General features: G+C 51.7%; 1 protein-coding gene across 3 annotated transcripts in view; it reads right to left on the bottom strand.

Annotated features, from left to right (window-relative positions):
• RUNX3 (RUNX family transcription factor 3) overlaps window positions 1-26336 on the bottom strand; it is a 60469-nt gene that overhangs the window by 6048 nt on the left and 28085 nt on the right. For 2 of the 3 annotated variants that reach the window (XM_056332637.1, XM_056332635.1), the window contains one exon: window positions 9772-9936. In XM_056332637.1, the coding sequence (XP_056188612.1) occupies window positions 9772-9936 (165 nt within the window). Of the gene's footprint in view, window positions 1-9771; window positions 9937-24948; window positions 26026-26336 lie in introns of those variants that run through there. The other variant, XM_056332636.1, reaches the window with a different exon arrangement.

Here is a 26336-nt window from a genome sequence, read left to right as displayed (position 1 = left end):
TCCCTCCCAGCCCCCAGAAAACACAGCTCGCTGCTCACTACCTTCCCAAAAGCAGATGACAATCTCCAGCGATCAGACCGCGCTCCTTCATTAGCTTTCACATGCCCATAAATAATATTCCATAAAATGCAAATCGAAATAAAACGTAAGTGCTCAGGGCACACTTCCCTTTTCCTCTATAACACACTCAAAGGAGTTCTTTTTTTTTTAGTGGCCACGTTTTATTGGCTTGAACTTGCAACGTTTGGCAGTGGGTCCCTGCTCCTAATTTAGACACAAGTGTGTAAGAGTGTTAATTACAGGCTGCGTGCGTGGCGAGCAAAGCAGAGCGATGCTGGTGGGTCCAGAGACGCTCCGGCTGTGCGGGCAGCGGGCAAGCTCTCCCGGTGCCAGGCCACATCTCTCTGCAGGGCTGGGCTCCTGTAAATCGGAGAGTGTGGGGGTGCGGATGGATCCCTTGGAAAGCAAATCCCTTCCAAAGCCGATCCCTGGCTGTGCCGGAGCGCATGGGGCATCCCAGCGACTGGCACCAACTCGCTTTCATCTTCCCTGGGCCCTGGGCTTAAAGTCTGGGCCGGAATAAAGCTCCAGCTTTCCCCCACCGGTCTGTGGCTAAACCAAAGCCCCAGACAGCCCCAAAACCACATGTGTGCTTTGCCTCTGTGTTATCTCAGGGGGTTCGGCCTCCCCGGGCTGTGCGGGCAGCCCCGCCGTGTAATGTCGGCCCGTGGCTCCTCGGGGCCCTCAGCAGCCCGGGGAGGGGCAGGCCGTCCCTGCCCGCTGCCCGCCGCCACCCCCGGGGCCAGAGCCGCCCTGGCCGACCGGCCACAGGCACCGAGCTGCCGGCCGGAGCGCGGCTCCCGTCGGGGCCCGCAGGTTACGCGCCGCCACGTTGCCCAAGGCCGGCGGGGCGCGGAGGGGCCCCGGCTCCCCGCAGGGCCCAGGCCGGGGCCGGGGCCTGTCCCGCCGCCAGCAGCGCCCGGGCCCGCGGCGGGAGGCGGCCGCTAGAGGGAGCCGCGGCCGCGCCGGCCTCGCTGCCGCCCGCGCTCGGCGTGGGGAGCCGCCAGGCGGGGACCGGCACCAGCCCAGCGCCCGCGCCGCGGGGAGCGTCCTGCGCCTCAGCCCAGCACTGCGGGGCCGCCCCTCCGCCCCGGCTCCTGCACCTCAGGGCCGCCCGTCTATCGCAGCCCCTGCCTCAGGGCGGTCCATCCTGTCTCCTTCACCTCACAGCTGTTCCTCCATACCAGCTGCCTCACCTCAGGGCTGCCCTTCCATCTTGGCCCCCTCACCTCAGGGTGCCCCTCCATCTTGGCCCCTTTGCTTCAGGGCTGCTCCACCACCTCAGCGCCCTCGCCTCACGGCTGCCCTTCCATCTTCGCCCTCGCCTCAGCGTTTCTGCTCCATCCCATCTCCCTCACCTCACAGCTGCCCCTCCGTCTCAGCTCCCTCGCCTCAGGGCTGCCCCTCCACCTGATGGATCCCCACAGGTCAGAGCCTCATGTCTGCCGCCCCAGCCAGGGCCATCAGCCCTCCTGCCCTGCGTCCAAGGAGATCTCTGCTGAAACAGCTCCAGCAAGGTCCAAATAAACCATCGCTATCAATACCCTCCATAAGCACCTAACTCCGCAGCAAAGCGACCCTCCATCACGCTCAGCCAGCCATCAAACAGCAACCTGGAGCAAGAAACGTGCTAAGCAAACACCGAGGAAATAGGAGCGGGTGAAGCAGTGCCCTCGGGCCCCACACTCCCATCGAAATCACAACTGGCAACGGGCTTTAAAAATCACCTCTCTGTCCCCTTCCCCAGCGCATCTCACACACACATCTGCGTGGTGGTACTGCCTCTGAGGATTTACTACGGTTTGCCTCGCTTACTTGCCGTACAGCCCCCATTTGCTTTTTTGGACCCTGGCAATCTGAGCTTGAGTATTTCAGTTGTCCAGTTGCCAATCAAAATATTTGAAGGAAATGTTTATTTTCTTCTCGAAATCACACCAGCTGCTGCACTAACTGAATAAGCCCATTTAGCTGTAAGAATTTAACCATTGTAAGAGTGAATTGAGTCCCCCAACTACTCCAAAATCTGACCCAATCTATCAGCGGAAATGTCAATGTTTTGGATGGGAGTTTGGGGAAGTGTGGAATGTGTATTAAATAAAAGCCATGTAAAGGTCAAAGCCCTGATTAGTAATGCCACTGTCTCCTCGTTAGGGCTGTGCTGCCCAGGGGACCGCGGAGGCCGGGACACACCCCGTTATTTAATTGTGCAGCTGCAATTTGCACCTTTTGAGGACCCCCAAGCCCCCCCCCCCCACATGTGGAGCTGGATAGAAACAGGCTTTCAAAGCCGCTCAGCCCCTTTCCAGATAAAACAACCGTGCTCAAGTGACACAGCAGCTTTCTTTTTGCCTTGGAGACAATATGGGTCTTTTCTTGGGTGGACGGCAAGGAGATAAATGCAAAGAGCCGCCTCTGAGCGCCTGCGCGGCGATGGATGGGAGCTAAACCTCGGCTGGTTTGCGGCAGAGCCAGGCAGGGTGGCGAGGGCTGGTCGTGAGCATGGAGGTGGGGAGGCTGGTTTGCGAGGCTGCCGACCACAGAGGTTTCTCTGGGTGTGTTCAGCCACCTCCCTTAAGACCATGGATGGAGTGAAACTGGTCCCTGCGCCCTTGCCGGGCCAGGACTGGGTGGATCTGCTCACTGGAAGCCTTTGTGAAGCCACGGCAATGGACCCTGCAAGAGGTTTTAGGGACTAAGAGCACTGATGTGCATCCATCCCAGCAAAGCAGTGGGGGCTTCCACTGCCTCCTAACCCAGGAAAGTATCTGCTCTGCCTGGAGAGAGGCAAGGGCAGCAAAAGCAACATCAGGACGTCTTCAGTGCTGCAGCATAGAAAGAGCTTTGAGGGACAACTGAACAACAAGCTCACCCAGGGCTTGTGTGCAGAGCACATCACTGGGGCTCAACATACAGCAGGAGGAAAAGATCATCAGATCATCTGGGGCTGTGCAGTGATGTATGGAACCTGAACAATTCCACAGCACCCATGATATTGCTCTCTGGTCCCTGTTTTAGAGACATGGGGAACATGCAATGGCTTATTAAGTCAAAACCCAAGCATGTGTGTACATTACACAACATGCACAAATACTCACAGTGTGTGGTACACGCAAAGAGAATAAAGGAAATTTAAAGGGAACCTGATAATGTGGCACTCTCCAAGTGTACAGAATACATAAATATCTTCAGCCTGGCCATATATTACCATTTTATTTATATGCATATACGTGTCTTGCAAAATTGTCATGAAAAATCTAGCCTGGGGGGAAAAAACCCTCCTTTCCTGTCTTATGCCACGATGATTGATGACAATGTAAACACTAATGATACTTTATGCTTATGTATATAATACGCATGCATGTGCGAGGCAGAGCAGGGACAGAAATTCTCGCTGTGTATATACCTATGGCTATTTTTTCTCTACTAGTTTCTGTGATGCTTGGACCTCCAAGTTGTCTTTCAGCATTTTTCTGACCTCTCTTCCTCTCTGCTTCCTTCCCCTGGTCATAATGGCTCCATCTGGGAGCACGGTGAGGCAGGTGGCCAAAGATGGAGAGAATCTGCTCTGTACGGGAAGGTGCACGAGATTCATTTGAACTCTGAAGACCCGGCTCATCTCTAGAGTAAGCACCGCTCTCCACCCCACCCACGCATGCAGGCACGCTCTCACGCCTCTGTCACACATGTTAACAAGTTTGTTCCTTTCCAAGTCAGAGCCAACTAAAAAAGAAAACAGCCCCTTCCTCCCACCCCACAAAAAATAGAGCAAAATTTATTTTGGGGGAGGAGGGGAGGTGTTGAAAAAAAATGAGGGTGTGAACAGCATCCGTTGTTACACGCCCATGGTGCAATTGTTCTGTATCTGATATAACCAGCTCACAAACTGGGTGCAAGTACTTCCTCTGCAGTTTTTTTTTTAAAAAAACTAAAACCAAATCAAAACACAACAACACACACACACACACACACACACACACACACACGTCGCTTATCACAGCATCGCTAGGCACCACCTCAAGATTGCTGAGCACGTTTGCTGCTCAGTTTTCTAATACTCTTCAAATACCATGTGCTGCCGTGCAGACACACACTCAGCCCGCAGACCTGCCCCACTGAGCATCACAAATCTCAACTCCACTCGCCGGGGTCCTCTCCCAGCACCTTCAATCAGATACGCTGGGCAACAGCCTCCCTGTCTATACAGGCAGGGAAATTCCCAGATATTCCCAGCTCAGTGAATCATGCACCGCATCTCACCCTCCCCTGCAAACTCTTCCAGGTCCATTGGGATGCTCCTAGCCATTTGTTGGATCCATCCTGCCCTTCTGGGCAGGACCCTGCTTCCAACATCCAGTCTGGATTCATTCAGGGCCAGTTCAGCCCCATCTCCTGTGCCAGCACTGTCCTTCATAGCTTACATTAGCTCCTCTCCCTCCCTGATGTTTACCCCCTGGATGTATTTACACAGAGCAATCAGCTTCACCCCCAGCCTGCCTTTTGCCTTTTGCTAGACTAAACAAGCCAGGCTCTCCCAGCTTCCTCTCCCGTGACAGCCTCTCTCTTCCCCGCACCATCCCCAGAGCCCTCCTCTGCCCGGCTGGTACCGCATCAGGCTCAATCCCCACCGATCCATCCCACAAAGCTAATGAATAAGCTAACGGTGCTAATTGGAGCAGGTGGGTGGGCTGAACGGGAAACGCTCCCTTGATTGCAGGCACTCCCTCTGGCCTGCCTGCACTTTGCTCTTTACCTGTATTCAAAGGGTATTTAAAAAAATTAACAAGCCCTGACTACATAAAAGGAAGTTGCTGAATTTACAACCCAGCCTGCAGCTAGACCACCTTGCCTGCCGAGCAGGTTTGGACCAGGCCAAGTCTGCCATGGGAAACCCACTGCGGAGTGGCAGGCTGACAGGGGCGGCCGATGGGGTGAGAGCAGAGGCTCCAGCCCCGCTCTGCCGCAGCCCAGCAGCCTGGCAATGCCAGCAGTGCCCTCCTGCAGCGGGACCCCGGGCTGGAGGCTCCCCAGCGGCACTCTGGATCTGGCAGAGCGAATCCCAGCACATTTGATAATCCCAAGTCAAAGGCAGGATGGCATCCCTGGAGCCTCAGGCAAATTCAGCCGGGCTTGTTGCAAGCTCGTCTGCAATTTCGCTCGTCTGCTGTTTCGTCGGAACTGCAGCGCTTCGGCCCCCCGAGCTGTGGCTGGGAGACGGAGGTGGCTGCACGTCAGTGGCAAAAGCAGCGGTCGTGGGTGCTTGGACTCTGGCTTGGGGGATGCTCCCATCCAGCACTGGCCTGCGGTTCCTCTTTGATGGTTACAAGCCAAATTCATTTAAGGGACATCCAGTGTGCAGCGGGCAAATGTAATTGAGAGGAGCAGAAAAGCAGTTTAAAGATAGGCACAGCAGCCTGCGGAGCCGGAGAGCAGGCAGGAAACCCATCTCAAGCGTGTTCCTTCCTTTGAGGCTGAAGCTGAATCCCACAATATGTTTTCTTCCCACTAATGCTTGCCTAGCTTCCTTTGGAAACAATTTAGTCTCTGCCCATGGTAGAATGTTTTTATCCATTAAGAAACGGATATTTTAAAGAAACCATAAGTCGATCTGGACAGGGATTAGGAAGCAGCAATTCAGTGTATTTGCTGGGCCCATAATTCAGGACTTAACCTCAGAGCAGCCACGTTGCATTTCGGAAACAATAGGGCACTCACTGCTTATGCCAAGAGGCTTCTTAAAAGTAATGTAATACTTTAAAAATGTATATTTAAAAAGAAAAAGAGAGTGATATTTTGCTTTAAATGCGTATGGTGAAGCATTCTGCTGATGACTGGCCTACATTAAAAATGCTGCACTGGCTTTAAGTAGTGGACTGGAAATCAAGCTGGTTAAAGCTGAGCAGTTTCCAGATCAGGAGATCTGAAAGCTCTTCACCAGCAAAGACAACGTCTCCCAGACCATTTAGCAGACACTAAGGGCAGGAGAGGCAGGATGGAGTTTGCAAAAGGATCCAGCATTTACTGTTCTCCCTGTGAAGTCAAGGGAATTCGGTTTCGCTGGAGCAATATGAAGAGTGTGCAAGGGGATGTTAAGTGCATTAATCAAAACAACTTGCTCTGTTACTGAGTAGATCAAATTTAAAATCACTTTGCAATTGTCCTCGTGCACACAAGGCCCCTACATGTTGCCGGACAATGCACACAATTGCTTTTGAGTGGTTGAAGATGTTTCCACCACAAAGCTAGAATGCAGGAGCCGGCTGCGTGGGGGGTCCCCTTCTCTGTTGCAACGGGAATAAAATGGTTCAGCATGAATCGCTGCTGAAACATGGGCAAGGGCAAAGGGTCGCGTGGAGAATTGGGGGTTGCTAGGACCATCCTGGTTCTCCCCAGGAAGATGTGTGTCTGTCACCATCCCATTTTCCCAGAGTAAGGGGGCCCCGAGAAGCAGCCAAAGGCGGGCAGAGGCAAGTTCCTTTAACATCTTGCTTCACTTTTGAGAGCTACTTGATTTTTTTAAGCTAGGAGACAAAACTTGAAGCAAGCACGCAAGGCTCTGGCTTCGCGTGCCCCGTAATAAGGAACCATTTCAAGCCATCCTAATGACAGCTTGGTGTCTCGCTGTGGAGACGGGAGAGCCGGGATTTCAAAACCTCAGATTTTCCAGACCTCGCTGGAGAAGTATTGGGCCAAATCCTCAATGGCAGCAAACAGCTCGGTTCTGCTGAAGCCAGGGAAGCAGTGCTGGCGGAGGCGAGACGAGGGTCTGCCTGTCCTACCTGCCTGGCTACCAGGCCAGATTCTCACCACCGCTACACTGAGGTGAACCCAGAATTACCCTGTTTTCCCCGCAAAGAGGTGTAAATAGGAAGGAAATGGGGTGTGTGGAGGATTGCAAATGCCCATCCATTTGTGGACAGCCAAGGGAAGGGATTGATTCTCTGCCCGTCTGCATGGGGTAAGGCAAGACCGAAGCCACTGAAATGCACTGACACTGGGCAGTGGGAAACCAGGGCGAGAGCAGGATCTGACCCGCTCAGCCACGGTGCTGAGCATGCTCTTCTCCCATGTTTCCTGGCATGCCCTTCAGAAACGATCGGTTTTCTCTTACCGGGAGGTTTTTGGTTTGAGACCATTTAACCTCAGGATGATCGTTTTACACAGGGGCTATTTATAACCTCGAGGGGCTGCTTTACTGAAAGTCTTCTGCAAATGGCTGAGGGCCAGATTCTTCTCCCATTTACACCAGCGTCCTTGCTGTGATCTCCACTGTGGCCACAGCCTTTGCTCCGAGGAGGAAAGGTTGGACTGGGCCAGAGCAAACACATCTCCAGAGGACCGCAATTCCTCCCAAAGATAAATGCTGTCTCCTACGTGCCTGTCTGCTTCAAAGCCCCAGCTCCACGTGCTGCATTCAGGAATCTGAGGTGCCTGAATCCCCCCCTCAGTGGCCGAGGCTGTTTCTGAGTGTCTCAGCTCCCCAGCCTTGTTTTGCCAGAAGTGGATTAGGAAGCGTTTATGCAAACTGCTCAGTCAGCAGAACTGGGAGGCCAACCACCTCCAGCACACGAGCGGAGGGATGCCGGGCGTAGGTGACCGTGGAGGGAAAACTTGCCTCTCTGCCTATGACTGGCCCCCTTTTAATCCCTGCACAGGGATGCAAGGATGCTAAAAACATTTGGGAAGCACCTAGGTAAAGGATAGCGGGGACCGGATGAACTCCAGCCTACCCCGTTCGTCCCTCCTAACCGATATCTCGTTATGCTTTTTGCTAATCGTCTTGTGTGTGTTACCTAAGAACGTGCCAAGTCGTGAGAATTACAGGCCTGTTAACTCCTGTGTTATTCTTGGCACAGGCCAGGCTCCACTTGCTTGGGTAAAAATTATGATCTTTGTGAATAAGCCATGTGTGTGTGAGAGAAAGAATATATTTTTAAAAATTATTATCATTATTATGATTATGATTGGTTATAGTCAGCGTTGTGTCAAAAGGACAGGGCTGAGATTAAAATTACTGAGCTGATTCTGCTCCCAGTTACGCTGGTAAGAACCCACAGTAATTTTAAGACAGTGCCTCCGACTTGGGAACAGGGAAGCCAAGAGCAGAGCGTGCATGAACTGCCTTTTGCAGCATTCCTGGTACTTTGGATTTACTCCGCAGGAATGATTTTAGATGGCTAATTTTGTGTGTCTCCACTCCTGCTGTCACTTGACATTTGGGAATTTGGCACGGACAGCAGATTGTGGCCAGTTTCATTTTTTTTCTTGTTGAATTTGTGTCATCACCTGATTCTTTGCTCCAAACAGCCGCTCTTTGGGTTTCTGGCACTACAGGGGACTGAGCTAATTTAAAATACGCATCTTTTTTTCTTCTCCCAAGAATCTCTTTCTTTATTATGCAGCCAATGGGGTGAGCCTATAAAACTCTTTCTCTCCCTCTTGATTCTTTTAAACAAAAATCAAATGATAATCCTACACAAAATGCCCGGGTTCTTCTCATAAACTGTGCTAATATCAATGAAAATTCCAAGCATGCAGATTTGCATTTCAATGAGAAATAAATTAAATTTTCACTGTAATTTGGGGTTGGGAGGAGTGGGGCAGCTTTTACAGTTCAGGTAACGTTTTCAAACATGTTTTTGCACCTGAGACACCCTCTTTGCCAATGACACTGAGGTTTTCAAACATCTACAGCACTTCTGAAAATGCAACCCAAAAGCTTTTCAACCTTTTCATACGCAGCCTTCCAAGAAGGGCCACTTCTCACCAAAACTCAAAAAGCAAACAGCTCTAAATACTAACCCCTAAATCCTCGTTAGTAATTCTGCTGATTTTCAAAGAAAAACACCACTGAGATTACAAATGCATGGAAAGGGAGCACCTCGCACGCATGGACAGGAGAATGGTCTCCGACTATATCCTTGTGGCATCTGGCTGGGCTAAGAAGCGTAGGAAGCAAGTGCACGGCACTGGGTATTTTCAAACGCAATGCTTAGTGTGGGGCTGGAATTCAGGTGACTGACCTCTCTTGGGTAGCTCCGGTGGCAATTCCTACCTCTTTCCTGGCAACAAGCTACAATGCAGATTCCCAGGGAATGCCCGAGGGCTCAGCTATGCCAATAGCAAATACAGGAAGAGCAAAGCCTCTGTGTGTGTGTGTGTGTGCGCACGCGTGCGCCCATGCAGGTGTGCATACGTGTGGGGAATTATGCTGCAGTTGGGTGATGGATCACCAGACTTGGCATAAACACAATGCAACAAGATAAGAAACCATTTGGATTAGCATGTAAAGTATAATACACCCTTTCTAGTTGATGCTTAACCGTCTACGCGGGTGCCTTCATGTCAAAGAAGCTACTGGATTCAAAGTATGTTGCTCTGATCTCCCTCGCGTTCCTGCTGAAACGGCTCGGTTTTTCCTAAGACCCTGTATCTCATGGTGCACAAAGCGAAATGGCCTGGGTTTACGATTCAGCAGCCATCTGATGATTTAGTAGGAGCAAAAAGGCTTCCAGGGTCAAGAAACCCAAGCAAACCTCTCGCTGGCTTGTCCCCCAGGCAGGGCTCTTCACCCAGGGGAGAGCTGGACTCCAGCCCTAACACACGCCCCGGGGGGGAGCTCGCTCTGCTGGGACGGCTCCAGCCCCAGCCCAGCTGTGTGGGGAGCACAAGGGTTCAGGGTGCGACGCCAGGCTGGGACACCCAGCCAGTTACCTTGTATTGGAGTTTGAGCCTGGGACCCGAAGTGGCTTGGGGTGCTGAGGGATCCACGGGGGTTGGGTGTTGTTGGGGTGACTCTCATGGACTGGCGCAGCCGTTCCAGCTCCCCGTAGCGGTCGGTGAAGGGTTTGGCTTGGTCTTCTAGCTTTTGTCTGTGCCCTGGAACACGATAAGAGAGTCTGATATCTAATCAGTTACCCTTTGGCTAGAGCACCCTGGTTACACACAAAGTCAGCGCAGCCTCTGTATTTGTGGTTTGCTATTATTCGCACGGGGGTAATGCGTGGTGGCGCCAGCAGAGCTCGGCTCCCTGCGGGGCTTTGCACGGCACACACACGTGGGAAGACCTCGCGGTTTAGACAGATGAAGCCTGCCAAAGAAGGGACACAGACTGACCCAGTGCAGGAGGCCCCAGATCATCTGGCAAGTCAGTATCCGATCACGGAGCGGGACGTGGGGGCCAGCGTCAGGATGCCCCGTGCCGTGCCCAAGCGACCAGCCTGCACCAGCCCTCACTCACTCTGAACAAGGAGGGGAGACAGGTGCGAGGCAGGAGAAACCCCATCTCCTGACAGAGGCAAAAGAAACACTGAATTTTAAGTATTTTCTACAGCATTTGCTCAATGCACAAAGAAGAAACGCTCGTCCTACTCCAGTCCCCTCCCCAGCTCTGCCCACCCAACAGGGTCAAGGCCAGTCAGGGCTGGAGAAGGCACAGGAGGAGGGATGGGAGCAGCCCGCCCTGGTACCACACCTTGGCCATCTCACTGCTGCTTTCTGTTCCTCTTTTCCTACCCATAAAACGGGGAGACTATTCACCTACCTCCCCTAGGCAGGGTAGCAACTAATAAGCATTTGTAAAGCACTCCCAGCTCCTTAGGTAGCAGCTGCTGGCACAGGGCAATAATTATTAAATTTATGCTAATTGTCCCGAGGCAAGAGGCGCATGAAATACACTTGATACATAACTTCTGCATTTTACTATATTAATCATCGCCAAACGGCTTCACTCTCTCTGGGCCGGATTCCAGTCTCAGTTACACCCGCACAAAGCTGGAGGGACTCCAGAGAAGCTGGAGCTGCTTCGGTTTTACACCCGTGCTGGGTTCAGACCTTGGATTCTCCTTGCTCTTTACCTGCCGCAGCCAGACAGCCGTGCAACACCCCCAGCTCTTTGCACCTGCCATGAAAGGACCTTCCCAAGGTGGCAAATGCCTTATCCTGGCGGAATCGAGAGCAGAGCTCGGGGGCACTGGAGGTGTGCAGGCATGCCGAGGAGATAGGAGAGGAGCTGGGAAGAAACCCTTCTCCAGCTCTTTTGAGAGCTGGGCCTTATCAGATCCAGCCCGACGGCCTAACATCCACCAAGTCAAGTTCAGGTCTTGGTGGCTTTTAAGAAGAAAAGTGACACATTTAAAAGGCGAAAAATGCAGCCACCTCTTGCTCGCACCCTCTCTTCCCTCCCCCCTCACATCTGCGTAGCGTGAGCTCGGTGTCAATTTATAGCGAAGTCACAGAAAGTCCCCAGACTTCCCCCTCTTTAAATCTGATGTCTGGTATCTTCTGATCTCGCATTCGCTTGGCTCATCGCTCTCAGGCTGCCCTTGCCAGGCTGTCTGTGGAGACGCTGGACGGCTCAGACGGGAGACGAGAGCCCTGACTCAGGAGGGGATCTCGTGCTCCCCACTGAGCTCCCTACCACAGCGTCGCTCCATGGGTACCCCAACAGCAAAGTGCCCCCAGCCACAGTTTTTGAGGGGCTTCTACCCTTCTCTGGGACTTCCACATCCAGGTGAGCCCCACCATCCCCCTCAAACTCTACAGTCCCCCAGCTCCCAGGTGTGTAAAAGCCCAAACGTGCTGACGCCAGAGAGCAAAACTTGGTAAGGACGAACTCCCAGCAGAAAGCAAAACCCAGCGGTATTTTGAAAATGTATTTTCCCTGCTGTGTGAAGTAAACCAAGAAAACCTCAAGTTGACACCATAAACAATCTCTTTGAATCTCTGTGTGTCCCTAGACCTCTGGCATCTCTGCGTTATCTGAGGGCCTTCGGAGACGCAAGCGGCATCTGTCACACAGTATTTGTGCTTTCCCCAGGGGGGAAAGCATGTGCAGTGAAGTATCTTGTTTTGGTCCACATTTTGTTATTTCAGTACACGTTTGAGCACAGAAAAAGAAAAATAGGTTCATGGTTTACCTTTAACCAGTTTTCTCAGGCAAAGCTTAGCAGAGGAGCCAGAAGAACTTCAAAGACCAAGTTCCACAGAAATTTAATGGCAGTGAAATCCTCTGCCTCTATCTCAGCTGAAATCCTATCCTGCAGTAGTATCTGGCATGTGACAGAGAAAATCCTGAAAACTATATCAAACGATGCCTATGCTGATAATGTTTTTAAAGATTATTCAGCTGTACGACTTAACTGAGGGCTTCATGTGGCTGCATCATGCTGCGCTGTGGTTGCCCAGGTCCTCACGCTGTCTGAACGCAGGCACAGCCCCGTGGGGGTTTTAAGCCTCAAGTAAATAGCAGTGCTGTACTTACATCCTCTAGAAGGGGCTGGTTTGCAGGGAGACCCAGGAAAAGCCCTCAAATCCTAAAACTATCCCGATAAAAAGAAAGTAGAAAACTTGAGGTAAATATAAAGTCAAGGCAAATGCATTTAGAAGTGAAAACTCAGAGGAAAGCAGTGGTGGGATCAGGACCCTTCCCATACTTCCCAGCCCAGTATCCCACCCCATCTCCACGGGTGGGACCTGGCAGTGCTAAATCATACGAAACAAGGCAGCGAATGAGTTAAAACCCAGCAACTTGGGCTGCCAACCCTCTTTAGCACAGGCTGTCTCCCCAGAACTTCCTGCCACTTGTCACTTAGAGCTAGAGACGTCAGACTTTGTCACGCAAGAGAGAATCACTATTAATGGGTTTCTTTCATCAGAACAACCTGAGCTTTTTAATTTCTGCAGCGGTTGGCTTCATTAAAAGCCCTTCCCCATCTACCCACAGCTGTCACGGAGAGGAAACCAATGCCGTCAAGTGAACAATAGCTCATACCTTAGAGAAGAGGAAGGTGGTTTCTAGCTTAACCCAAGGACTGACTCAAAGCCTCCCGAAGCCAGTGGGTGGATTTTCAATCAACTTCAAACAGCTCCAGACCTTATCCCAAGAAATCTGGCTGAGAAGTCTTTTCATCGCCTTGACCTATGAATTTTGGGGCATGAAACCTGCTGTGGGCTTGAAGATCCTGCACTGCAATTCCAGCTGTGCTAGCACTGGCTTGCAGGTCAATATTTATGGAAACAACAGCCCTTAGTACTATAAAACGATGGCAGCTACTGACCTGAGGCACTTCTTGTCAACAGCGCAAGGGTTTTAACGCTGGATCGGGTTTCTGCATCAGTTAAGTCCGATATTGAACATGACATGATGTAAACGTTGACAGATCACCTACGATCCTGATGCAATAACAAGATCTGTATCAGCATATCAAAGGAGCGATCCCATTGAACACTTCCCAGCTAGACGAGCCGATGTGAATTTGAGACTTTAGGCCAGTAATAAGAAGCATACTGGAAGTTTTGGGTGTTTCCTTGGAATGCAGACAGCGAAACGGTGTGCACCGCACTGAGGCTTAGGCCCTCAAAGCTATGATTTAAAGACATGTTTTCTGCATTAAAACATTTCAAAGACCAAAAAGACCCTGCTCTTCCTTCTAGGAGTGTGCAACCTGATGTGGCTTCCAGAGCTGGGACCCTGGATGGGGTTTCCAGGCAGTGGGGGGGGGGGGGGGGGGGGGGGGGTGTCTATGGTGTTCACCAAAAGCAGCTTATTTCTCCACATTACTGAGATGCAGAATATAAAGTTGATCAAAGGTAGAAAGGGGCTCCAGGAATTTAATGGCTTGAGTGATACCAAAATCTCAGAGCTGGCAGATTTGATTTGAAAAAACACTCCCTGGGGTGCCCGGGGGTCCCAGTCCCCTGATTTATCTGTGTTTAGGTGTAGCTGAGGTTACAGTCAGGAGAGCCAAGGAGCTGCACAGCCTGCTCTCTGAGCTCGGCGGGCTCGGATTTGGGTGTCACGTCTGCCTCCGTCCCCCACCACAGCACCGTGCTACCAAAGGACGGGCGAGCAGATGTGGGAAGTGGCTTGGCTCTCCCCAGGCGTCTTGCTGTGAAACGCTGGCGGCAAGCTGGAGTGAAGGAAATGCGGAGCGTTTCAGCTCGGGGGGGATGTTCATTAACACACACATTTGCAGATCATTTCCTCAGCTCCGCTGAGGGGACGATGAGAACCAGGAGATGGTAGTGTGGGCTGGGGCAGCAGCTCGAGCCGAGCCGTCAGCGGCCACAGAGGCCTCCATTTGTCCACCTTCAAAGCAACCCACCGGCAAGCTCCCCCCATCCTCCACCCGAGACTCTGCTCAAATAATAACAGCCAAACTCCACGGCTTCACCACGAAGGAGCTCACCAGGAGCAGCCCGCGCAGCCACGCTGCGCGCAACCCAGCGGCTCAGTCTCTACACGTCTATGAGAACGGACCACAAGAAAGCAATCAGCAGTGGATAAAACTCCATCTCAATGCACAAAAACACCTTTCAAATCCCTCTTGTAGCCCTCAAAATAGGTACTTCAGAGAGACGCGCCAATCCTCTACAGAGGGTTGAATTTTTTCCCAGTCTGAGAATCGGCGAGACTATCAAGTCCCAGCATGTGCTCCAGAAACAAGCCACATGTGAAACGCCCGCGTTATGGGAACAGCAGGTCTGTCCCTTACAGCAGATGTTGGGGTGGTTTCATCTTTGCATACCTCTAACACAACACATGAGCATCCCTCAGGTCTTCCCTGGAAACCCACCTCTGGCTCAAGACTCGCCATGGGGAATTCCCAGCCGAGAAGAACTTGGTGGAGCCCCACGGCCAGTGGAAGAGGGAGGGGAGGACAGCGTGGAGATGGGAACTGGGCTGTCCACAGCTGGAAGGAACTCAAACATGATGTCTCCACAGAGGATGGTGGAGATCTCCACCGAGCTCCGGTGAGCAGCAGCAGCCAGCAAGTGCCAACGCTACTTCAGCCGGCTTCGAAAAGCTGAAGCCCAGAAGTTCACAGGAGGAAAACATTAGAAGGAACTGTCTCTTCTGCTGCCGAACAAAGTCAAGCACAGATAACTCGTTATTCACATGTTTGAAGTTGGCCTGCTTACGCCATTTGGAAAGAGAATCAGTCACGGCGAGGCTTTGCTTTGGTTTCCTCTGGCTTTCGTGAGACACTACCGCTACTGTCTTTCTCCAGCTTGGAGAGAAAGGGGAGTGTGTCGCAATGCGCCTCGGCTCGCATGTCCTGGCAGAGGATTTACACCGACTTGAACAACGAAAGGAAAATAATATTTAAGGGGGTGGGGGAGAGAATTACCAAAAAAAAAAATAAAAATGCAAGCTGCTAATTTATAAAGCTTTTTTAGCTGGTGGTGGTCTGAGATGAATTGGCTGCCTCTAAAAGGATGAAAATAAATATCCCTCTTTTTGAAGGAAATAGGCTGGCTCCCAGCCAGCTGGCAGGAAGCACAGAGATATGTTGCATTTACAGTAGGTTTTTTACTGTCTGAAGCTCCAGCAGCGGCAGAGATGCTCGCTCTAGGCAGCCTGGTATTGATTAGCTGCCTTTGCAAGCCCCTAATCTCGTCTCGCTTCTGGGTTAGTCCCTTGACTTTGCCTCTGCCTCTCTCCCTGCCCACCCTGCCACAGGAGCCCTTGCAAGTGGGGCAGCTCCTGCTAAATCCTGTTGTGGTCCTTTATTGCACTGGGACACCCCAAAACTAAGCCCTCTGGAAGGAAAACAAAGCAGGGCATTAATTCAGTTATTTAAACAGAAATCCAGTTCCAGGTAGCAGTTCCAAAAGCTCCTGGGATGCGAGAGCTGTGGCCCATGTTCAAATCAAAAGGAACATCACGCCCAAATTTCCAGTCACCTTCGGCACAAATTCCTGAAGGACACAGCTCCCCATTCCCAGGGTTTCAGAAGGGAGACGGAGTCTTTCTAGATATGCAAAGATACCTAAAACACTTCACAGCACAGGGAAAGCTGGGGGCACTCTCGGCGATACACTCGGTAAAATTTGTCAGGTTTAAGCATTTAGCCCACTCATGCCTTGCAGAAAAACCCCTGCAAGTGCTTTCCTGCATCTTTCCATCCTTAAAGACCTCTGAAAGCCTGACGCTGAGACAAGAGAGTGAATTAGGTGGGTTTTAAAAGTTTTGATTTGCAGACCTGAAAATCTCACGTCGAGTGTCACAAACCAGCAGATTGGTGCAGATCTGTGGGAAATACAGCAGCTTTCATACCAGGGTGCAAAAACCACCAACCTCGCTGACTTCTCTGCAGTTGCTCCCATTTCCAGGAAGGCAAAATTCATTTATGGGCTGTGGTCCAGTTCTCATGGAATTAGGCAAAACCCCCCGATTCAAAGATTTCAAAGCTGGGTGCTTGGGAGAAAGGAGACGGATCTCAAGTACATCCATCTGGTATTGCCTCAGTCACGTCTGAGATCAGATTTTCAACTGCATGTATTAGCTGTCACTACCTAGATCAGTGGAGTGATGCCAGTTTACAGTGAGTTAATGCCTGCTATCTAACAACTTGAAATGGAACCTGCGTGGTACCAGTATAGCTGGTTTTTCCCAGTTAATAACCTGTTCCATTAGGGCAAGCACATCAAATTCCTTCGGGTGACACTGGCTAAGGATACTCTGCCCAGGATGGGGAGGACCATCTGCTGGGTTCAGACCTGTGCAAGGAATGTGGTACAGCTAATGGGTATGAGCTGTACCTGACGCTGCGAGGCTGCCGGGCAGCCAGCTGGCTATGGCAGCTCTCAGTAACCCAGATCAGACCCAAACTTTCTCAGGGTCTGAGGATCTCGAGTGCTGGGTTTCCCCTTCACCCTAGGACAGAGCTGGAGCTGAGCCCTGACATTTGAATGCTAATATCCCCCGATCCCAGGATTAAGCTCCAAGCTCCATCTCCAGAGACTGGCTGGTATGTCCGATAATTACGGCTCCTGCCGAGCTTTGCCAGCACGCACAGCACAACGGTGGAAGCAAGAGCCCAAGAGCAACGTGACCTGCACAGCACCCTTCATCCTTTCTGCAACACCGCTCTTCCAAAGCCAAAAAAGCGGAGCTGTGCATGAGCTAACTGCAGGCAGAGGGGCTGTGCCAGGCTCCGGGGCTGCCGAGCTGCTGCCGGCTCCTGCACGCAATTTCGGGATGTGCTCAGCTGGGAACCTCCGTGCGGGGAGGCACAGCAGCACGGGGCTGAGCTGCTCAGCACCTTCCTGCTGCCATCACCTTTGGTGCAAGGGCTCAGAGGATGAGACAGGCACCGGGGATGCTCTCTGCTTGCTCGGTCCCTCTTCTTCCTCCCCTGTCCCCTCCTCTCACACTACAGCGCGTAGATTCACTGGAAAGAGTAAAATAAAATAATGCAAAATCATGTCTAAGCACCTTCCGCTGCAGGATATGATTTATCTCTGGCTGATTGTAGAACAGGTGACTGGTCTCCGGCAGCGGAAGAGAAGGGTCTTAGGAACTACATTTCGTCTCACTCTGAGTCAAATCCTCTTCCTCCCTCTGCCACATCATTAAAGTGATTGGTTGTGCTGATAAGCCCTTTCGAGAGGGAGAAACAAGATGTGTCCTGCCCTGACATCTGATGTGATCTTGTGGTTTTGTTTGATAGTTCTGGTCCTTTAGCTGTTGTCTTCCCTGAAATGAAACTTGCCTTTTAGCACTGACTTTCCCCCCCCCCCCCTCTTTTCCAATCTGTGACCCTCTGCACCGTCTCTCAGAGCTTGCAAATCCCACCCGAGGGAAGCAGGGCTGCACTTCATTGATAACCCTGCCACATGCAGTCTCAGCTACAGCATGATAAATTCTCACTGACAACAACCTCCACACACATGCAGTGCTCCTGCATCACCTGTTGCCCACCAAATTATTAGATCTGCTTTACAAACGGGTAAACTGAGGCACAGGGTAAAACATTGCCCCTTTGCAAAGGAGTGAAGCTCACCAACATCCTTGCCGCAGTGCTTACAAATACTCCTTTTTAGTGCTGACGTGTCCCATCACTTGCAAGCCATCCCAGCCCATCTGCCCCTTTGCACAGCTCCCTTTGGGCCGTGCTGCTGGACCCAGCGGGAATTTCTTTTGCTATTTATTTGTACAACACCTGGCACAACTCACCCTTGTGCCCAGCATCGAAACACCACCGACATCCTTCTGGAAGAAGCCTTCAGTGAAATTTAATTCTCCAAACATTCCCTATCTACCACAGGATCCTTTTGCTCCATTTTAACCTCTTCCAAATACACTATCAATGCCCACTTCTTCAATTCTGATTTATTTTCAAAGCCAGAGCAGAGGCAGGTATGCTTCTTCCACCCCAGCTGAGAATTGTGCCCTGGGGTTTTCCCGAAGCTTTCAAAAGCGGGAGGTGTCGCAACCAATTTCAACAAAGATTTCTTTGTACAATGCAAGCAAAAATAATTTCCCCATTCTGACTCCCAATAGTGTTTCGCTTAGAAAATACTGGTCATTTTTAAGTGAAATGATCTTGAAGTTATTATGCACCAAGTGATTATAAAAGGAGAGGTGGAATTTACTATATGGGGCAAATAAAATAATTAGAGGAGTGAATTTACCAGAGCCCATATAATTTTGGTTGCTCTATTAATACTTCTTTTGAGGCCGGGATGACAGCCTGGAGCTGTAACACCAAAGGCTCAGGTGATGCACACCCATTGCTTTGAGCACTGTCGGGCAACCTTTGTCCCCGCTCTGCTTTCCCCAGGGAATGCTGTGCAAGCCCCTGGCACCTGAGCATCCCCTGGGGCTCCCTGAGCCCTGCCAAGGGGCGAGCGGGTCCCGCATGATGCTGGGGGGTCTTGCAAAGCCCGACCCACACAAACCCAGTGCTGGGCTGCTTTTCTCCCGGAGGGATATTTATCCACCCACCCCTAGAGCCCCAATTCCCCCTCGTCTTGTCTTTGCAGGACTGGACCCCGAAGGGGTTAACTGGATAGCAGTGCCTATAAGAAATTAGAGGAGGAGGTAGTTTAACATAATTGCTTTCGATGCATGTATCAACAGCGTCCGAACTGCCTCTGCAAGAAAACAATGCCCTGGACGTCTCGGCAGATACCAAAGGGTGCAAATTTCCCCGCTGGGATCAAAACACATTAGCGATGGGAATACAAACAGAGAAACCCTCCTTCGCAGCAAGTACCGATTTGCAAGGGCTCCTGCACCAACGCAGAGCCCCGAGCCTCGCGCCGGCACCTCCTCATCACTCCCCACCCTGGGCCAGCTGCTGCCCCACCACTTCTGGGCCTCCTCCGTGCTCGTGCTCCGGGAGATGCGGGTTCAACCCTGTCCTCTGCCTCCTGCCCAGCCGCTCACTGCCAGGGCCCTGGTTCACAGGGTGTTACGGAGGTTTTTCAGGGATCTGGCAGATGGGGGATGAGAGCAGGCAGCGCACCGTGCCCCCCTCAAGCTGCCTGGTGGGGTGCGCAGTGGTGGCACCGATGCCGTGCCACCCGCCCAGCCCGCTCACGTTTGCTTTTCATTTGTCTCCATCCAAAATGCAAACGGGACAGGGAAAGGTGAAATGGAGCTGAACAGTCCCCGTGCAGGAGGGACGGAGCGGCCAGGGCTCGTGGGCACCGTCCATGCAAGTGCCCCATCCCAGGCGCCAACAACCCTAATGGCAGCTGAAGGGATAACACAAAAACCAGTGATAAAATTAAAATATTACAATCCCTTGCATTCTCACTGAGAATTTCCTGTGCCTGCCTGGTTTCAGCACACCCCCAAAAAGCCTACGGCCCATCCAGAGCCCGTTGCTCTTCCAGGTAGGGCCCCCCACAGGGCTGGAACAATGTGGGGAGAAGCAGAGACCCACAGGCTCCATCTGGCAAAACTAAAGGCTGGAGCACGGCTGGGATTAGCCTGGTATCCCCACGGATATCACGCCTGGGCCACGGTGGGGAAGCACCATGGCAGGTGGCCCACCAGCCCCCAGGAGCGATGCCGAAGCCCCCAGGCAGTCGTACGGAGCCCCCCGGGTTTCTTCAAACACCCACCTCAGATGGCTGCAGCACATCCAGGGCAGAGAGTTCACGAGGAAGTGAGAAAGTGTCGCTCAGGATTTCCTCCTCTTCCTCCCCAGGGAAGAGGACTGGTCTCCAGAAGTGGGAAATCAGCGTATTTTAAGCACCGCATTTTAAATTAGAACAAATTATAGTAATTTTACATCGACAAATAACTGTCCAGGAAGTGGTGAGGACATTTATTTATTTAAATGATCTTGTTGGTTTGATTGATTTAGCTGTCTTTTTTTTCCTTTTTTTTTCCCCCCTCATATTTTTCCTTTTTCGTCACCATTTTCCCCCCCTCCTCTTTTATTTTTACTAATTCCCGGACAAACTGGGAAATGTCTGTGTATTTATATCTAGCTAAGGACAAGCAGGGGAATAAAACAAAAGACCCTAATAATACCCAAAACTATCACCCCACGGGAGCACTTCAGCACTGAGCCTGCTTTTAATTACAGAAACATCTCAAGTTCAAGTTTTATGTATCCCCACAAGGAAGCCTTTTTGCCAAGATAAAGATCTGAAGTCGTACAATACTGGCACAACGCAGCCCCCGTCCTGGGTCTCTATTTGAGCTTCTGAGAAGCACAAGACCCTCTAATAATTTATTCTCCCTTCTCCAAGCACTTGCCAAAGCCGTATCAAATCTCTGAGGGTAAAAGGCGCAGCAAAAACAGGATGTCACTGCCCTAGGCACACCGCAGACTGGGGGGGGTCTCAAAATTGCCTGTAGGACCACGGCAGCAGGGGATCATTTTGCCCTTGCTCCTCTTTGGCTCCCATCCCATAATCCCACCCACCTGCCCCACTCCCTGTTCTTCGTCCTCAGCTATTTTAGACTGTCCTTCACTGACTCGCACCTGCGGCTGCTGCTTGGTAGATCCTGATTTCCCCGTGTCCCTGGAATGGGAGAGCTACAGATTTTACTTTATTTCTCCAGATTCATGAAGCTGGCATCCTGGAAAGCCACGATGCATTGCCCCACACCTTCCCACACCCCACCGAGCTCTTCCAGGTCCCCGTCTCCTCTCAGAGTTGTTTCAAATCATAACAAAACTGTAAGACAGCCTTTTTTAGCCCCCTCCTCCCCTGCCCTGCGGAGGAAGCACGGTGTGGATTTACACAAACCTACAAGATTTACGCAGGTCCACGCAACAAAGCATCCTGAGACGGGTCGGACAAAACCCCCACCAGGCTGCGGGGGCAACCGACAGCTTTGCCGTGGGGTTCCTGGCATCGGCTCTGCTCCTCCCCGAGAGCGGCTCGGTCTTTACCAAAAGTGCCGCAATTTCCCCTCCGTGAAGCACAACGGCAGGGCCAGGATGGGAACTAATGGATCAGTCACTTTCCTCAAAGGTAACAGGCATGTTTCTGCTCCATCTTTCTTTCCCCCCCCCCTCAAAACGGTGCAAACGAGAGAAGCCCTAAAGAGATGCTCTCAGTTACAAGCAATTACCAAGGAGGCACAAATCTCCCCAGAATCCATCAGTGCTTTTAAAGACATTGCAACCCCAAAGTGAGCAAGGAAATAACCACTGCTGCAATATATTAAACACATCATTTTATACTTTTGATGGCATTTAAGCCATGAAGGCATGAAAATATGATACTGCTAAAGGAATCGAGTTTGCTGTATCCCAGGAAAAACAAACAGGAGCACAGAAGTCCATGCCACGGGGAAGCCCCCACCTCTGAAACCCCCCAAATCTGAACGCTGCCACAGCAAGAGGGGCCGACTCTGCTCTTCAGCCTCCCCCAGCCACAGCACAGCCTCCGCTCTGGGCAAGCTGCCTTCGCCTCCAAATAAACACCCCTGCCACGCTTGGGGGCTGCGGAGCAGAGCGGAGCTGGTTTGGGGGTCGAGCCCGGTGCCGAGATGGTGTTGAGGAGTGACCGCTGACTGCGTGGATCAGTTCCACACGAGCTGACCAATTCCACACGTTTTGACCAATTCCACATGTGCAACTGTCCCGATTAAAGCATTGAAGCGTCCCAGCACATCCCACGGCAAATGCAAAACCCAGGTGCTTGGCCCCACATCTGCAGATTAAATTTGGCAGGATGGGAGGCTCAAACTAGGGCAGCATCATCTTACAGGGGATGCCTGGTGATTTCTGTTTGTCAGCAGCGTACTGGGGTCTCTGCAGAGCTTATTCTGATGAAATATTTCACTAGGGGTGAAATATTGCACCTCTTTTCCCTTCCCTAAGTAAAACGGGGTTTCAGTTTTTGCTGTTTCTGGTAGTAAATCTCAGACTCATCTACAGCCACGAGGGATGGGGAAAGCAGCGGGGGACCACTTGCCTTGCTAGCACGGTCCTGCGCACCATTTTTCTCTCTAGCCTCAAACTGGAGCATCCACTAGGAGTAAAAGGGTGAAAAAAAACCAAAACACCAAACCCACCGCACAGACTCCTCTGAGCTCAAGAAAAATGAATTCAGATACACCTTAAATAAATTTAAAAAAAAAAAAAAAAAGTGAGAGAGGCTTTTCAGGGTGGTTGGCAGATGCACCTGGATGCGGGGAGCTGGGGCCAGCGAGGCGCTGGGCGTGGGATGAGAACAGAGATGGAGGCAGCGAGATAGGGGTGTGTGGGCAGCGGTGCCGAGGTGTGTCCGGGCTGGCGGGTCCGACACAGGACCGGGTGGTTCAGGGTGCTGCTTTTATCAGCACGGCCTCGAGATGGATAGAGAAGCCACAGCAAGGTATGTGTCATCCCCAGTAAGTGCTGATACAACGCTTTCTCCTCCCTGATTGCCACCTGGGCAGTGCAAGCGCTGCTGGAAGAAATGCCGTTGCAGCAGGTGCCCCAGCTCTGGGTGCCCCCTCCTCCCGCAGCCACCCCAGGACGCTGCTGTTGAGTGACAAAGCTATCTTCAGGCTGGATTTACAGACAGGATTTTCCCCTGTACAGTCAATCTTTCTTCCAGGTTTGGGGGGTTTTTTTTGTTTTTGTTTTTGTTTTTTTTACCCCATACTTGAAGCCAAGACCCCCAATGCATAAGGCGCTCAAGGGCAGCCAGCACCCAAGCCAAAGCCTCGCACCCACTGCCTGCCAGCACCCTGGGGACACAGATATCACTAACACCTTGCACAGGCACCGACAAGGGAGTTTCCACCCTTTGCAAATCCCAAACTCTTAATTTCCCAGCCGAGAGCATGGGGCCAGGCTGCAGCTCAGGCTGATGTCACATGCAGGGGTCAGGTGGGGAGGGAAACCCTCACCCAGCTGAGGCTCTCAAAAATATGAAAGCAAAAAGCAGCGGTTCTTGGAAACGACTCAGAGCCGTGGGAGGTGAGAAGCCTTTCTACCCGCTGGCTACGTGCCGCGCGAGGTGGCAGTGGGTGCTCAGGGCCACGCTGGGAGCAGTGGCCGCTGGAGTGTCCCCTGTGGGGTGGCACCACTCCTGGCATGGCCCCATTGCTCCCTCCCCAGGGACATGGAGGGCAGGAAACCTACTGGGGAGGGAAGAGCGGCACGGAGGGGATTTGTGCCTGTGCAGGATGGGGACCCACCAGAAAAACCCTGCAGGGACAACACGGTGGGAGAAGGGGATACAAAATGCTCTTGCCTGGCTGGTGGTAGCCCAGCCACAAGCCCCCTCCATCCTGCTGCCCGAGCCAGCAGATGCTGCAGGGTGGGGACACACCGCTGGTCCTGTCACACCAAGCGAGGACACGACTGAAAGCACCGAATCTGGGACACACACCTGAAACAAGCAGGGCAGGAAGAGACCAAAAACCAGCACCGCCACAAGCATTCGCGCTGCTGCTGTGGCCAAGTGGGCAACAAGGGGGGGATACACAGGGACCCTGCTGCCCCATGCTCTTCAGACAGGGAAACCCAGGCTACAGCCCTCCCTTCCTCACACCTGTTTCATCATTCAGGACAGGACAGGAGAAAATTAAACCGCAACGTAAGAGCGGGGAGGTCCGTGGTGCCAGGCAAGGGCTGCAGCACCCAGTGCCTCGCTCCAGCATCCCGCTCCCTCCTCCACTCGCCTTCTTTGCTGGCCAGGGGAAGAAAACCAGCTCTGTTCACCCAAACTTCGGCAGCACTGAACCTCAGAAAGCAATTTTAAACTCAACGTGGTCCAAGCCCTCACCGTGTAAGCAGAAAAGACTCTGCATATCCTAGCGCTGCTGCCTTGCACCCCTTCCCACCACACCGGCATCGGCACACAGGGCTCCGTGCATGCTCGCAGCCAGAGGGATGGGTTTAGCCCAAACGAGCGTGGCTGAGTATAGATGTGCTTCCCCACAAGGGTTATGGTGAGTGATCAAGTCCTCCTGCTCTGCCCTTCCTCCTCAACACAGCGGCCAGGACAGCAGGGATGGGATAGAAATCAGAAACAAGGGGTTAAGGGAAGAAGAGATTTCGGAAGGAGGGAGAGAGGTTAAGGAAGATGGAATGGCAGCAAAAAAAAAAAAAAAAAAAAAAAGAGTCAAGGATGGGGGGAAAGGCATTTAAAGAGATGAAAAAAAAATTAAGAGAAAGAGACTTTGCACAAGAGTTCCCAGGAGATGGGCAGAAAGGGGCTGGTGCTGCAAAGGGGAGCCGGGAGGAGGAGAGCAGAAGTGACAGCAGAGAGAAGGCGAGAGCAGTGGGAAGGGAAGGGAAAGGGAAGGCAGCCAGCAGGTGGGTGTGATGGGGGAGGCCCTGGAGATGCTCCCATTTACCCAGGAACAGACTAAACATCCCTGTATAGCTTCCAGCTATTCATTTTTCCATGTTCTGCTTCTTGTGGATTATTTTGCAAGCAGCTGTGGATGCGAGAGGGCTTTGCACCAGGGCTGCAGCTCGGCTGAGTTGGGTTCTTGCTAAATAAAGAACTGCAGAGAAAGGGAAAAAAAAAAGAAGGAAATTCCACAGGAAGTTCAAATATTTTATTACTTCCTGTTTGTACAAAGTATGTCAACACTTGGCACCCGCTGCGCTATTTGTTTAGAGCTAAGGTGCCAACTTGACAGAATGTCCTTTTTCTCTCCAGATCTAACCCAGAAAGAGCTTGAGCATGCAAAAAAAAAAAAAAAATTATATCTGGGAGGGAGCAGGACTCTGGGAGGGAGCTGCTTGATGGCTTGGGGATGCTCAGGGACTGTGGCAGCGCAGCCGAGAGCGGCTTGGCCAAAGCCACCACTTTATCAGCCCTGGCACTGCTCCTCGCTTGGCTGTGGGTCCTTCAAAGGAATGTGCTTGGGGGTCCTCAGCACCATGGTCCAGCTCTCCTGGTCCCCCCCCCCCGGCTTCATCCCCCAGCCCCACAAGGGGCTCTGGTTGTTCTCCGCTTCCCTGCGATTTCTTCCCCATCTCAACTCAATTTAAACTCCTCAGAAGTTTTTCTGGGTGCAGCTTTAGTTAAAAGACTTGCTCAAGGGCTGAGATGAAGCGATGGGACAGGGGTGGAAGATGAATGGGATGCTCAGAGGTGGGGCGTGGAGCCCAGCCGCCTTTCTGGCCCAAAAACCCCACAAGAACGTTTGCTGGAGGAATTTCACTGCATCTGAGAAGACGATGCCCAGGGCTTTCCCAGGATACCAAGACAAATGGCCAATTCTTTCCACATTAAGGGTGCTTCTCTGCCCACTCACGCCAGCCCCACATCCAGCCTCCAGTCCCAGCCAGCACTGATCCTGCTCAACAGGAGCCAACACACACTGTGTCCCACTCATTTGAGCACTACAGCCGAGAAGGGTGAAAAAAACCACATATATTTCTATGCACACACATATACATGCAGCTATATACACACATACGTATGCGTTTACATACGTATATGCTTAAAAGTGTATACAATATATATATACACACACATAAAAATTGCAATTCTTCCTGGCAGCTCTCGCCTCTCAAAGCCAAGCAGGGGATGGCAGCGCGAGCCATGGTGTTTGGCCAAAGGTGGTTATTACTGGTTATTACTGGGCTCTGTCGGCTCCCATTGCTGGCGAGCCTGGTGGATGCCGGCGCACCAAGGGGTGCTATGCCGGAGAGCCACCCAGTGGCAGGATAACCAGGAAAACCACGGTGGTTTTCCATGAAGGAGCCCAGGTCATCTTGCAGCCGGTATTTCCACACCAAGGGTTTCTGCAGAGGACTGCAGAGAGGGAAGGGCAAAGGGCATTATGTAATTATATGTTTTAAAATTTCATGTTCATTAGAAAACGCAAACCAAACTGTGGCACAAAAAAAAAAAAAAAAAAAAAAGACTGTTTTAAATTATTTTTTTTTTTCATCCGGTGCAAGACACTGCATTTTCATCAATCACATAGTCAAGCCCCAGGGACAAACTAGGAGTCAAAATATGACCTTCACTGCCAACAAGTCTATGATCATCTGAAAAAATACAAAAAGCCCCACAACTTGGGTCTAAACTCCTTCAATCAGCAATTTATGGGCTGTAGGGAT

Source organism: Falco biarmicus, chromosome 3 (genome assembly GCF_023638135.1).
Source record: "Falco biarmicus isolate bFalBia1 chromosome 3, bFalBia1.pri, whole genome shotgun sequence".
Taxonomy (NCBI): domain Eukaryota; kingdom Metazoa; phylum Chordata; class Aves; order Falconiformes; family Falconidae; genus Falco; species Falco biarmicus.
The sequence above is the reverse complement of the archived record's forward strand: the minus strand, read 5'-3'. Positions and strand labels throughout refer to the sequence as shown.